This window comes from Botryllus schlosseri, chromosome 2 (genome assembly GCF_051294905.1).
Source record: "Botryllus schlosseri isolate E-star chromosome 2, Bs_hap1, whole genome shotgun sequence".
Taxonomy (NCBI): Eukaryota; Metazoa; Chordata; class Ascidiacea; order Stolidobranchia; family Styelidae; genus Botryllus; species Botryllus schlosseri.
In genome coordinates this window covers 11,283,667-11,299,042 of record NC_137237.1, presented here as the reverse complement: position 1 = coordinate 11,299,042, position 15,376 = coordinate 11,283,667, and the positions used below count along the sequence as shown (strand labels likewise).

Below are 15,376 nucleotides of genomic sequence, written 5' to 3'. Positions count from 1 at the left end.
ATACTGAATAATTAAAATGTAGATAAAACAATCGGAGTGTTGATCTTGTGTATGAGATGCATCTTACTAATTTTATCATTACACACTGCACTGATTACAAGCACACACACTCTCACTACTGATAGACATTGGTGGTCATAAACTAGGGTTGCCATACGTCCGGAATTTCCCGGACATGTCCGGAATTTCACTGAAAAATCCGCGTCCGGGAGGAATTTCAAAAATATACCTAAATGTCCGGAATTTTGAAGGCTTGAAGCAGGCTCAAAAGGTTTTCGTAAATCAACATAAACAATATTATTTTCAAGCAGGTTTATGCTATTCAAAATTGTTCTTCGCGCCCCGCGCGAGTTTGCAACGTATAAGGATATTAGTATGGGCTTCAGGCACCAACCTCGCCAAAAAATGCAATCAAAATAAATATAAATAACCATCATTTACTGAAATAAGTCTGATTGTAATCGCAATTATAAGCTAACGGTATATTCCTAGAGTTGGTTAAGGCCGATTGGATTCTTCAATCACATACAGTGGCTCCAAATCTTGTGGGGTCGCCCGCCTTTATCTGGAGATCGCGATGATGTTGAACGTAATCAGCTTCAAATGCCGTGTGTAAGTTTGGGCAAGCTGATTTTTTTTAGTAATCAGCTTATCAAGTTTTGAGCTTTGCCACTGAACATTTTCAAGTGGGAAATGAGGTCGCGAGCATAAGAGGTTGGAAATCACCGGATGTGCAACCTGCTGGTGCATTTTAGAGTAGCCTAATATATTGAAGAATCAATATTATTCACAGAATTCATACATAAAATATAACAGCCAAATGCATATAGTAAGTGTCCAACAAGTTACATCGACTACCCTATGGTGGGCCCAAGATCAGTGCTTTGAGGGGGGGAGGAGAAAAAATGTTGTTTCGGACCTGATTAAAACACATAAGCAGATAGCCGCACCGACGTAGCTGTATAGCAGGGCTGTCAAATACAATCCTGACAGGCCAGACACGGCCCGCCAGATGATTTCATCCGGCCCGTAGAGGAATCTATTGCTAACCCTAGCAAGTAGTAATCACCAGAGCTCACATTACAGATTGCCCAATTCATGACCTATGTTCCACTTCATTCCTGTATTGTGTATACAGTCGATGGGCAATGATTTGAAAGTGTGACGTCATATTGACGGCCAATGTGTTTCACCCACCTCATTTTAAAATCCGCTAGGAGGCGCTAAAGAGTGTCCGGAATTTGCTACACAAAAATATGGCAACCCTATCATAAACGAAATTTAGGAAGTAGTCAAATAGCATATGTCTGGTCTACATGCACTTAGTCAAGTATTCAAGGACTAGGACTTGCAGTTTTTCTTAATCATTTGTTCGACCCAAGCAGCTAAGCTACAAAATTTTTGTTTTAAGCTTGTCAAGTGGGTTATATTATAGAAATTAAACATGGAACGGCAACGACCGATTTCGCAGCTTCGTTCCGCTTCGCCGAGGCTGGAGTGGAGAATTGTTTTGCGTAAGCGACTGTAGGGTTTCTGGCAATCCAAAAGCTATCTTCCCGAGCGCAGAAATTATTGAATCTGGTCTTGATCGAAAGCTACTGTTGCACCGATTCCGAAAATATAAATTAAAATATTGATCAGGCACTGATCCACCTAGAATCTGTCCTCCAAGTCTGAAATATCGGCATTGTTCAGAACAATCGGGTAACCGCAACACAATGGCAATAATAATGACCCGTTGCGACTCTCCGATTGTTCGAACAATGCCGATATTTCAGACTTGGAGGGGGATTGTAGGTGGATCAGTGCCTGATCATTATTTTAAATTATATTTTCGGAATCGGTGCAACAGTAGCTTTCGATCAAGACCAGATTCAATAATTTCTGCGCTCGGGAAGATAGCTTTTGGATTGCCAGAAATCCTACGGTCGCTTACGCAAAACAATAGGCCTTTTGCAGGACTTCGATCACGTGACTAGATACGCATAGCAACAACAAATTGGTTAGCAAGCTACATTCTCGCGCACCTGCTTCAGTGCTAAATATCGCATAGTGTACTGTTGATTTCTGGTTGTAAACGTTTCGGAAATTTGTTGTAGAAGTCATCAGAGATTCACCTATGCTAGATGTCAATCCTGTACAAAGCATTTAGAATGATATCGTCAGAATTACGCAGAAATCCATCGGTAACCTAGTCGTATTACTGTACTCAACTCTGATCATATGTACTTGAATTTATGCATTTGAAATAAAGCGATTGGCTTATATTCTGGTAAGAGTATTTGTTAGTTCAAGCAGTACTATTTGTCTGTTGTGGAGCCTGATTTTGGATGGAAGATATGGCTGAAGCAGCCGGGACCCGCAAGGATTAGGATATACTGTCTGCTGGTTTGGGTGCGGGACTGCGGGCGGCCTGCTATAAAACAAATGTCGCTGAACACATCGGAAGTATCTTTTGGGAGAACCTGCCGTCAAGACTAAGCAAATCAGTGCACTTTATTGTTGCCTTATACAATGCCAATTTTATTACCACTACTTCGCAACTGCGATTGAAGTAGATTTGGCAAATCACACTCGATTTTGATAAATAGTTGATGTGACATATGTGCGATATTTAGCGAACTAAGGGAAGTAACTATCATATAACTCTAAGAGCAGCTCAAACGCAGTGACAAGATCGGTCATCCTATACCCAGACGTGGTCAACGTGGTCATTGTTGGGAACCGAGTAGAAGTAATGCCTTAATTTATACTCCAGTACAAGTAGCACTAATTACTTCCAGGACATGTCCAAAGTACTTCAAGTGGAAGTAGAAATGAATTTCTGAAAAGCGGTCAAGAAATTCGTTACATGAAGTAGATTTGGTTGAGGGTCACTTAGTTTTAGAAATTGATGCCATGTGACAACTGTAAACATTGCATGTTGCATCTTCTTGATCAACGCAAAAGGGTGATGACACCACAAATAAGTGCAATTTTCAAAAATTAATTTAGTTACCGTGGTACTGGGGCTATTTTGCCCAGTTCAACCTCACGCTTGAAGGGGATGCAATCATGCGCCAAAGCTACATTCTAGTTGACAAAATCCCAAACCTGACAAAAAAGTACTACCTAAAAAGTGTCAAGTAGAAGTGGAAGTAGCATAAACTCATAATGACGCTAGTACTCAGATAAAATAGTACTTCGTTGCTGACCCCCTCTGTGTATTGGCTCAACCAACTCAGAAACATCCTCTAAAGACGACTAACATTGTTTCTTTCGCATTGACTCCGTAATATTCCGAACTTATGATATTCTTTGATTCATTGAATTTACAAATAAACTTGCAAAGAAGATCGATTTATTAATTTTTGTGCATTCGATACCCAGAGCATAAGAAATAGTTGAAGAAAAATGGATGTTAACCTTATCAAGTTCAATAACTGCCGAGACTGTTATGCCTATGTATTTTCTTCTACCTCCATAGCCACTTGTCTAGACATATTCATAGCATCCACGGAAGAGCACTTGTCTTGCTGTACACAAATGAAATATCATTTTCAAAGCAGACATCAACATCGGGAAAGAAGTTCAGGACAGTTAGTCAGTGGTCAGATCATTTGCTGACATTTTCTGTTGGCATGAAACCACGCTGCCTTCCACCGCATGACCAAATTTTATGTGGTGATAATAATTGGCTCCAGGCTGAATTCTTGACGAGGGCATCATCAATTTCTTAGTTGCCTATGTTCGGCTCTCTTGGGATAATCCATCAGATCATTAATCCGTATGCATGTGGTATAGCCATATGTCTTGAAACTCAAGATATTTGCACTGTGCCATAGAGTGAAGTAATCCAATCCAGGCAATCAATCAAGTAATCCAGGCCCCGGGACAGTTTGTTTCACCCTCAATTGGAGCTGATGATCATTTTCCTTCGGGTAGTGGCACTTGGCAGCATGACAGAATGATCAATAACTTGTAATATAGGTGTAGAGGTCTAAATATTTTGAATTGTTCAACTGAGAAGTCATACAATAGCTTAGGATATTTAATATATATATGGTATGTAGCACATTGCATGAATTCATAACACATCAACGTACTGGCACTGGCAGTCATTGTCTCTTAGGCTTAAAAATAGCAGTATCCTATATATATTGCAATCGATATCAATCATCAAAATGCTGCAATGATTACCAACTACCGCTACAATACAACTATAGTATACTATCCACACCTAACTTAATGATGCAATAAATATCACGCAGTCAATGTCCTGCAATGTCGAATTTTGTGTCATAAAATCATAGTTGACTACCAAATAACGGCTACAATGTTGATCATTTTGACGCAAGGAGTTTCCATAGTTCATGAATCAAAGACATCCAACATATTTGAATCCTTGCGCATCTCCATGACACTTGCGAACGTTTACAGCCCGAAAACGATAATATACTGTATCCGAAATACGGCTACGTTAACGACGGATTTCTGCGTAATTCTGACGATATCATTCTATGTGCTTTGTACAGGATTGACATCTAGCATAGGTTAATCTCTGATGACTTCTACAACAAATTTCCGAAACGTTTACAACCAGAAATCAACAGTACACTATGCGATATTTAGCACTGAAGCAGGTGCGCGAGAAAGTAGCTTGCTAACCAATTTGTTGTTGCTATGCGTATCTAGTCACGTGATCGAAGTCCTGCAAAAGGCCTATTCTTCACTCCAGCCTCGGCGAAGCGGAACGAAGCTGCAAAATCGGTCGTTGCCGTTCCAAGTTTAATTTCTATAGTTATATTTGAACAAGTGATTTGTGGTACAGAACTTCAGAATAACGCGAAACAATAACTTCATATTGTTAATTTATTCGCTAAAAGCTTTTCGACTAACTCTCATCAGTAGCGAACGTTAGTGATGGGGTGAATCAAATTCGAAATGTAAGAACTATTTTGTCTGTATGACGTAATAATAACAAAAACAAACAACTAGTAGACGGGCTAGATACGGTAGTAACGGTACAAAACAAACGTTACGAGTACATATTCGGTTATAAATAACCGAAAACACAACACATAACATTAATGAAATATTCCAAGAGTGTAGAGGCGTTCCTTCTGGCGACAGAGAATCGGCTTTCGTAGCTTTATGATCGTAGATTCCAGGACCTTTAAATGAAAAAGAGAACGGCCACGAGCAAGTATAGAAAATTGACTGTCGTTGTAGTGATCAGCACAATCTGGATGGGATAAGAGATGCTGTCCAATAGCCGAATTACAAGCAGTAACTTGATCATAATCACGCAGTGTGTCAACAGACTGCGATGAAGGAGTTGGAGAAACATTATTTATTCTAATTTGCCGTGGGACATGCTGGCGAATTCTTTGCTGCAAGCGCTGAGACGTGCGACCTACATACCGACTGTCACATCGGCACGTGTATTCATATATTATATTGCTTTGATTTGTCGCAGGTAGCACATCCTTTTGTGTTGCAGGCATCAGAGATTTCGTCGTGAAGATTATCTGAGGTTCTACTTGTGAAAAACAATGGCTCACTGACGATTTAATTTGTTTTTCAAACCTGTTGGACACTTTCCCAATCCAAGGAAGATGCAAATAAACAGGACATTTTCTAGGTCCGAACGGTTTAACTTTTCTGAAATCTTTGAGTTTACGATCTATGGTCATTTTAATGATATGATCAGGATAACCATTTGACTGAAAGATTGACCGAATGTTCTCCAATTCAGAATCAAGTTTGACTTTACTACATATCATCAGAGCCCTGTGTACCAGAGTTCTTATCAAATTTACTTTACGTTTTACTGGACAGAAAGAATCCCACGAAATGTATTGCCCACTGAATGTAGGCTTACGGTAAACTGATGTAACCGATGTAACTGATGTAGCCGGTGAGTTTGCTCTATGGTGGTAACTGCATTCGTGACTCGTTCACATTTGCTGATACCATTCGTAATGTTGATCTCGATGAGTCCGAAATCTCTATGTGTTCGTTTGATATATCTAGTTTATTCACGAACGTGCCAGTTCAAGAGACTATAGAGATTTGTGCCAATGAACTCTATGGTGGTGTCCTTCCATCTCCTTCATTCTCAAGGTCTTCTTTTGTTAAATTAATGCGATTGATCACTTGTGATGTCGAATTTAGTTTCAATAACACCATATATACACAAATCGACGGTGTTGCAATGGGATCGCCGCTTGGTCCCATTCTGGCTAACATTTTTGTGGGGTATTACGAAAAACGGTTATTCGAAGATATTGATCGACCATTAATGTATCAAAGATATGTTGATGACACCTTCGCCATGTTTGAAAATGAATCCCAGTGTGATTTGTTTCTGAGCAAATTGAATGGTCTTCACCCATCACTGAAATTCACCATGGAAAAAGAGGTTAATAATTCATTAGCATTCCTTGATGTTGTAGTGGAAAAGACGGGTGCTAATTTTGTTACATCAGTTTACCGTAAGCCTACATTCAGTGGGCAATACATTTCGTGGGATTCTTTCTGTCCAGTAAAACGTAAAGTAAATTTGATAAGAACTCTGGTACACAGGGCTCTGATGATATGTAGTAAAGTCAAACTTGATTCTGAATTGGAGAACATTCGGTCAATCTTTCAGTCAAATGGTTATCCTGATCATATCATTAAAATGACCATAGATCGTAAACTCAAAGATTTCAGAAAAGTTAAACCGTTCGGACCTAGAAAATGTCCTGTTTATTTGCATCTTCCTTGGATTGGGAAAGTGTCCAACAGGTTTGAAAAACAAATTAAATCGTCAGTGAGCCATTGTTTTTCACAAGTAGAACCTCAGATAATCTTCACGACGAAATCTCTGATGCCTGCAACACAAAAGGATGTGCTACCTGCGACAAATCAAAGCAATATAATATATGAATACACGTGCCGATGTGACAGTCGGTATGTAGGTCGCACGTCTCAGCGCTTGCAGCAAAGAATTCGCCAGCATGTCCCACGGCAAATTAGAATAAATAATGTTTCTCCAACTCCTTCATCGCAGTCTGTTGACACACTGCGTGATTATGATCAAGTTACTGCTTGTAATTCGGCTATTGGACAGCATCTCTTATCCCATCCAGATTGTGCTGATCACTACAACGACAGTCAATTTTCTATACTTGCTCGTGGCCGTTCTCTTTTTCATTTAAAGGTCCTGGAATCTACGATCATAAAGCTACGAAAGCCGATTCTCTGTCGCCAGAAGGAACGCCTCTACACTCTTGGAATATTTCATTAATGTTATGTGTTGTGTTTTCGGTTATTTATAACCGAATATGTACTCGTAACGTTTGTTTTGTACCGTTACTACCGTATCTAGCCCGTCTACTAGTTGTTTGTTTTTGTTATTATTACGTCATACAGACAAAATAGTTCTTACATTTCGAATTTGATTCACCCCATCACTAACGTTCGCTACTGATGAGAGTTAGTCGAAAAGCTTTTAGCGAATAAATTAACAATATGAAGTTATTGTTTCGCGTTATAGTTATATTTACATCAATATCACAATTTTACAAAACCAGACGATATATTTACTGTCACAGTATCATGATATAATTCTAAAAATTGCATCAATTTATTTTGATTGCATCGCGAAGATGCATATTGCTTCTTTCTTAATGCAACTGAATTGTAATTTGCAAATAATGTTCAATTCTATCTATGTCAGGGGTGGCCAACCTTTTCGGCCAAAGGGTCGCATGAGATTTACGAACCATTGCGCGGGCAGCCTGAATGTTGATAACTTTTTTAGTCGCCCGATAGGAACGAACCGTATTCGGTAACATTGAAAACAAGACTAATATCACTGCGTTTTAAAATTGATAACAAATATGTCGTGAAAACTCAGTGTGCAACTGTACAGAGTGCAGTCATGCCCTGGTCGCGCGAAGCACGAAATTTTTTCAAAGGTAATGAATGTATTCGATCAATAAATATTACTTGCACATTTGGGGGTCGCCTCTGCATACCAATGGGCTAATTTGGCTAGTACAGGATTATTTGGCGTTTTAGACAGAGCAATATCGACGGTTTCGGTGAGCATGCATGGCCATGTCGTTTTGCGCAAATGTTTCATCGCCGACGATCTCGCTTCGAGCGCACAACCGAAGTCCCACGTTGGACGACACGTTATCTCCTAATGGGTATAGTTGGACTCAATTCTGTTAATTTCGCGTATTTATAATTTCTAGGAAGGTTTCCAATACAAAATGCAAAAAATGTGACAATAAATCAGGCGAAGTGCTAAGAAAAATTTCAAGTCAAATAAATATGCTACGGAATATTCTACTTTATGGTCATATATGAAGATCTGCGCTGAATGTGAGTGGCCCCTGGTTATGCCAATGCGTCAATGTTTTAGTAATCATCAAATTTCGCGGTTAGGTTAATCAAATTTTGGTTGGGCGTGCAATTTTACCTGATGGTATATATAATTTTGAGAATTTCCTCTCAGGCCACACAAAACCTTCTCGCGGGTCCCATTTGGCTTACGGGGCACGGTCTGGCCACCCCTGATCTGTTTCGTTACTAATAACATCCTATTATAGTTATTATAAGTAATTTAAAAGATATATTTGAAAAGAAATTGTTTACATGATAAAGAATTTGTTCACATGATAAAGACTCCGACTCCGACTCCATAAAGCGAAAATTAGCCAAACCCCGACTCCGACTCCACCGACTCCGACTCCACAGCTCTGAGTGGTTCTCAACCTTTTTGTCTTCGCGGACCCCTTTCGGACCGTCAAGGATCCCGCGGACCCCCACAAAGTTTTAGATCAAATTTAGCTCAATTATCGTGAAATCGTCATCGTTCTTGTGCAAATGGGGCTGCCAGTAAAACTGCACTCGAGCCACTGCAAAAACTACAACACGAGGTACTCCGTATCATAACTAGGGCCCCACAGGGCCCTGGTTGTCCATCCAACAAGCCGCTACTGATGAGATTCGGTGTCCTAAACATAGAAGATATGCGGAAACTAGAAATCGCCAAGTTTATGTAGCAGTTCCTCTGCGGTCGTTGCCCCGAACATTTCAATGACTTTTTTACCTCGGAATCAAAAGGGCACAAGTACAACACACGCTCGTCCACGTCGTCAAAATATCATATGATCGACCGAAAAGATCATCGCTCTATCAAATATGCCGGACCTGATGTGTGGGACAATACCCCGCCGGCCATCCGACAGTCGACGAGCATGTCCACATTCAAGTCGAAATACAAGCAATTACTACTTAGTGAATATTAGTCCATCCTCAAGATTACCGGACCACGACTGACCTATCGATCTCGCCTTCCATGACATGCCACCCCATTGCTCGCTGCTTGCCTTTTTCTATACTATCTTATTTACTTTTCATTCTGTGTGCATGCCTCCTCTTTACATCGCCTAGGCCAAGGTGTGTGTCTGATTCCATAGACTACTCCAAGTCGATTCGACACCTTCCTATCTTTTCATTGTATCGCATTTTGTGGTGTATTGAACTGATAAAAATTGCTAATAAACCAATGATAGATGATCACTATAGGCTTGGTGATAAACAGAAACAAAATGACTTTTCTTGAAAATAAGATCATACTATCCATATAGAAATTGAGTTGAATTCTATTACTTCAAAGCGAATTCTGCAATAGTGTTGCTTGAAATACGGGGTCGTGTCTTGAAAATCCGCGCCTTCGATAGGATATTAACGAATGCCAAAAATCCATTTCCCCAAATGTAGGTTGTGGCTAATGTGATAATAACACGTAACGCTTCTGACGACACAAGCAACAAATATGATCGCAAAAATATGCCAACAAATTTTCTTAATGAACATATAACGTCAAGCCTGGTCATTTATATCTAGCAGCTTATCTTTAAGTTATTATGGAAAAATGGTCATATATATCACAGGAGAAAATGGATTTTTATAAACATTTCGAAGTCCAGAGGTGGTCCAAATAGTCCAGAAAGCTACTCAAGTAGAAGTAGAAGTAGCGACGAAAAAATCTACCCAAGTACGAGTAGAAGTACTTTTGCCATAAGCCACCTAAAAGGCTAAAACTACTTGAAGTAGAAGTAGAATTGATTGACTTTAAATCTACTCAAGTATTAGTAAGTAGTTTTGTTATTATTATTGTGGATCGTAAAATATATATTTAGTGTAGCTTTATATTCGGAAAATAGAGGCATTACTACACTTGCTTTTATGCTTCAACATGTCTGTTCAGCAGAAAAAAAAGAACTGAAAGTAATTAAAACTCAAAGTATGATACTCGCAGTTGAAAGTGAAATACAAATACCACTTCTAAAAAGCGGAAAATATATTTCATGTCTTTTGTCCATAAAGCTTCGAAGGTGATCGGCTAAAACAGATGTAACGTTCAAAAAAGTCGGATTTTCCAGATTAGCTATGGGCTGCTAGATTATAATATGATAGGAAATTGCTAGATTGCGAAACGGTGGGCCATATTTACTGTGATGAAATATTTGACATGGGCGACAATACGGTGTGAGCGGAACAAAGCAATCCGGTACCTAAATTATATTCATTGATACTTTCGTGAAAACATATTTGTCACTCCGTCACTACTATGCGCGAAGCGCATAAAAATTTCTGGGCTTTACTTGACTTTTATGAATATTAGATGTTGGAACTCCGTGAAAACAGCCCCGAAATTCCTCAGGCTATCTTTCGTATTGGGGGATTAAACTACTTCTACTTGACAAACTGAAAATAGCGAAAAGTAAGTAAGTAGATAACAAAATATTACGAAGTAGAAGTAGCGAAAATCAGATCTACTTGAGTACGTACCAGAAGTAGAGGGAAACTACTTGAGTACTTCCAAAAAGTAGAAGTACTTCGTTACTGACCACCTCTGGTTACAGGTAGCTGGAGGATTTAATCACAGAGCCTGATTAATACTTTATAAGTAGAAAGTAGGCCTATATGTTAGGGCAGTGGTTAGCAACCTTCTTGACCCCGCGGCACCCTCTGAATGGGAAAAACATTTCGCGGCACCCTAGCATCTCTAGTACCATGCCTGGAGAGATAGCTTAGTGATACGTTGGATCGCTGTAATATCAACTGGTTGCGAGTCCAAGTCCGACAGAGGTCGACTCTAGAATCCCTTCCTAAGTGCTGTTCAATTGATTGAATCGTGTAAGTGTGGAGTGTAAGTCCAGGCTATAATCATTCCCAATGATAGTAATATCGTTTCTAAAAATCTTCGACATGAAAATTCGGTAAATAGAACATCGCCAGTATTGAACGAGCGAGTGGTCATCTTCTTTCGTTCATCATTTCTATCATTTGAAGCTATTTCCATGAGTACCTTCCTCAGCATAATCGCATCATCAGAATGCTCTGTTTGGACGCCTTTGGCTAGTTTTTCAGCTTCCTCGTGATGTCTACTAAGAGCATTGGCGGGATCAAGGTAAAGAAGTTTTGTCAATGTACATTCAAATGAAGGAACGCATGTTTGGCCTTCCAAGATCTCATCACCCGAGGCTGATTTGTCCATCATCTCTGAGCAGACCTTCATCATCAGTTCGACCACGTGTTCGCTTTTGGCATGTTTCATAAACACATTCGTTATGGCGTTGATGAACCAGCTACCGTTGTTTGGGTCGCGAAACGAGGAATACCCAGGAGCTGTGGAGTAGCACACTAACATATCTGAGAGCGGTGGAGCGTGGCCGGTTTTGTCAAAGTGTGGTTTGACCGGAGCTTCCATGGTGAAGGTTCGAATTCCATTCCCAGCGCAGCCAACGACAGCATCGCGATTAGTCTGATTCCGCGGTGGATGGCGAAAACGCGGTCCGCCCGCTTTGCCCCCGCGGGAACATTGAAAGAAAAATAGTTTCGGAATTCCAGCGAGACGCGGCGCGTTCGTTGTACTAAACGTATCCGTGACGTTACGTGCACGGACAAAATTGACCGTTTCGAAGCTTTCGCCGTAAATGGCGTCATCCTCATCACCGTGTGACATCACAATTACCGCACAGAAAGCCAACTGACACCAGTCACTGGCGTATTGTTTGAGTTTCGTCATCATGTCTATTGCGGTGAAATCTTCGTGGATGGCAACCTGACATCCAAGCTCATTCCACAAATTCTTCATGTTTGCGACATCAACTTTTGATCCCAGGCGAGGCCTGAGCTTATGGGAGTGTGTGAATGAGTTGTTGAATATAACGACCTGCTTCATCAGACTTTTCTGCTGATAGCATGGTAGAAAGCCACGTGTGGCTTTCGTACTGTTGGATAAAACTACATTCCCGACGCGATCGCAATAACTCTGTCTGTCTCGCTTGTGCATTGTGTGTATTCTATCGGGTTTCGGACATTTGTCAGGCCACATAAAATGATTCATAATCCGATATAAGAATATCTTTGCGGCATTTACTTCTTTCGACTCTGCTGCACAAGCATCTTTATCATTGACGCCTTGTAGTTCACCCCACTTAAGACACACTTGAAATTTCTGCTCCCTAATATCGAAAGAATAATCTTCCGCAATATCATTCATGTCTTGCTCACGAACGCCTAGCCCAATACGTGCGAATTCCTTCCATCGCTTGCTCGGAATATGACCAATGACGTCATAATAAGCTTCTAAGAGGGAGCCGAAAATTGGCTCCAAGCCACAAGCTTCAGTATTCAACGTTTCTGCATTTGTATTAGTCATCACAAAGCACGGTTTATGGCATACTGCAACAAAGTCACCGGCGAAACATCTATAGATAAATTACTAGTTACACATCTGTGTGGATAGAGAAGTGTTTTAGCTCGTACTCTGAGCTTTCAAGAAATTTTCTGGTACTCTATGTCTGTGTCCACAGCAGTGATCAACGGAAGCAAAATATAATCGTTGAAATATGAATTATCCGCAGAGTATTCACAGTTTACCTGTGGAATGCAGGTTCCTTGCTTCTTGCATGTTCATGTTCCACAACATTTTCAGCGCGCGTGTTGAAACGAAGTCTGTACTATGACTGACATCGTAGTAGAAATCGTAAGTCGTTTTTCACTTTTTAGAGCTGGGCAAAATTGAATCTGACATATTCGATTCCGAATCGACTATATTCAAGTATCATCATATATTACGTCATAACAGTATGACTGGCGTGGATAGTTGAAATGCGTAGCCAACCTTTGCTACCATAAATAAAATATTGCCAGTAGTATTAGTATTTTTTCGTCGATACCTAAATGTCATTTCATATATTGAAAATTCTGCAAACCTAGAACAACAAACACAATAGCAACAATTGAAGAATAGAGGCCGAAGCGTCCTTTCCAGTCATAAATGATCTATCACTGCTATCTAGCATCCCGTATCGAAGATGTCTTGATCGCATATGAATAGGCGGAAGTACAGTCGTGTTCGCTATGATGCCATATCACGTGACTTGCTTAGTGATAGAAGGAGTGCAGATTTTTCGTCTTTATTACTCCTGACGCGGAACGTGAATCAATACACGCTCACTATACATTACAAGCCCACGCTTGGCAGACAAGCAGTGACTCACTTTTGCATATGTAATATGTATCATGCCTACATAGCTCCAACTAGATTTCTTCGTAGTTGGCATCCTACGAGAGGGTGCAGAGAGCATCGTTACGTGTCATCTCGGTCGACAAATTTTTCATTTCGAAAAGCTGGAATGATTTTGAAAATATACTGACGTCGTAGGGGCAGAGGTGGTCAAAGTAGTCAAGAAAGCTACTCAAGTAGAAGTAAAAGTAGTGACGAAAAAATCTACTCAAGTACGAGTAGAAGTACATATTTCATAAGCAACCGAAAACTACTTGAAGTAGAATTGACTGACTTTAAATGTACTCAAGTAAGTAAGTAGTGAAAACGATCGTAATTCATCGTTCGCATGGACTGTCAAACTGCAAATTGAGCTATGAGAAAGGAGCAGAGCTTCATTCATATTGATGCATACCAGGAGGCATCCAATTTCCGACAGCATAAGCATTCGACCACATCATCGGATGAAAATGATAGTATTGATATGGAAATGGTATTCTATTCGTCTGGAAATAGCATGGTACGGGGCCCTCCCCCACATTACAAGGCCAGCAGTAGTTTAGTCAAAGAGCAATACGGAGAAGTTGCAATGGATACGGTGTAAACATTTTGCGCGATTAATAAACGTTAATAAAAAAATACGGTGGGTCGTAAAAATGCCATGTGTAGCTTTATTTCCGGAAATTGAAGGCATTTTTACGCTTAATGCTTTTATAATTTAACATGGATGTTCTCCAGATAGAAGAACTGAAACAAATTAGAACTCAAAGTATGATACTGGGACTTGAAAGAGAAATATCAATACTACTTCTAAAAGCGGAAAATATATTTCATGTATTACGTCCAGAAAGTTTCAAAGGTGGTATGCTGAAACAGCTCTAAAGCTAAAAAAAAGTCAGACTCCACTTTTCCAGATTACGACACGCCATGGACTGCTAGATAAGTAAATGCTAGATTGCGACACATCAGTATCAAACGTTATCATGGGCCATATATACTGTGATGAAATATTTCATATGGGCAACAATGCGGTGTGGACGGAACCACGCAACCCGCGACCTAAATTATATTCGCCGATACTTTCGTGAAATCATATTGGTCACTGTGCGCGAAGCACGACGAAAATTCTGGGCTTTACTCAATATTTATTAAAATTAAATGTTTATACGCCGTGAAAACAGCCCCAAAATTCTTCAGGCTATCATCCTGATTCGTGGATAAAACTACTTCTGCTTGACAAATTGAAAATAGCGAAAGGTAAGTAAGTCGATCACACAATATTACGAGGTATAAGTAGCGGGGAATTAGATCTACTTGAGTAAGCACGCGAGTAGCGGAAAGCTACTTGAGTACTTTGAAAAAGTAGAAGTACTTCGTTACTGACCACCTCTGCGTATAGGGGACATGAGTCCAGTAGTATTCGCGAGCATGACGTGAAATTAATAATTGTGTCGTGCAGGGCCTACGATACTTATCGCAGGCCCCGTGTCGTGTATATTTTTGCATATACCGCGGTGCAATAGGATTGAAGAGAAATAAGGTACATTGGCGCAGTATAGGCCTACTACGCGTATCGTTCCTAAATTGCAATAGGTTACTCAATTTTATGACTAAAGTCAGGCTGCCCGCGCCGTCTACTCAATTGATAAGTTAGCCCGTCGCCTCCCTTGAGTGATAGAGCCCTGGTGCTGACGATACTATGATGCATTAGGGTTGCCATACGTCCTCCTTTTCGAAGAAATCGAAAATGTCCTCCGGTGGCGACCAAATGTCCTCCTTCTTGGCAATTCGTCCTCCTTTATATATTTCAAAGCT

The 15,376-nt window shown here is 40.2% G+C and overlaps 1 protein-coding gene across 1 annotated transcript; it reads right to left on the bottom strand.

Annotated features, from left to right (window-relative positions):
* Window positions 1-9,469: 9,469 nt before the first annotated feature.
* Window positions 9,470-13,422, bottom strand: LOC145433505 (caspase-7-like). The gene has a single exon (XM_080310622.1). It carries the CDS (start codon window positions 12,710-12,712, stop codon window positions 11,168-11,170), a length of 1,545 nt encoding a protein of 514 aa, XP_080166748.1. The 5' UTR covers window positions 12,713-13,422; the 3' UTR covers window positions 9,470-11,167.
* Between the last annotated feature and the right edge of the window lie 1,954 nt (window positions 13,423-15,376).

Excerpts from the sequence above, each read along its gene's own strand:
- LOC145433505 (XM_080310622.1), bottom strand. The coding sequence starts at position 12,712 with ATGACTAATACAAATGCAGAAACGTTGAATACTGAAGCTTGTGGCTTG.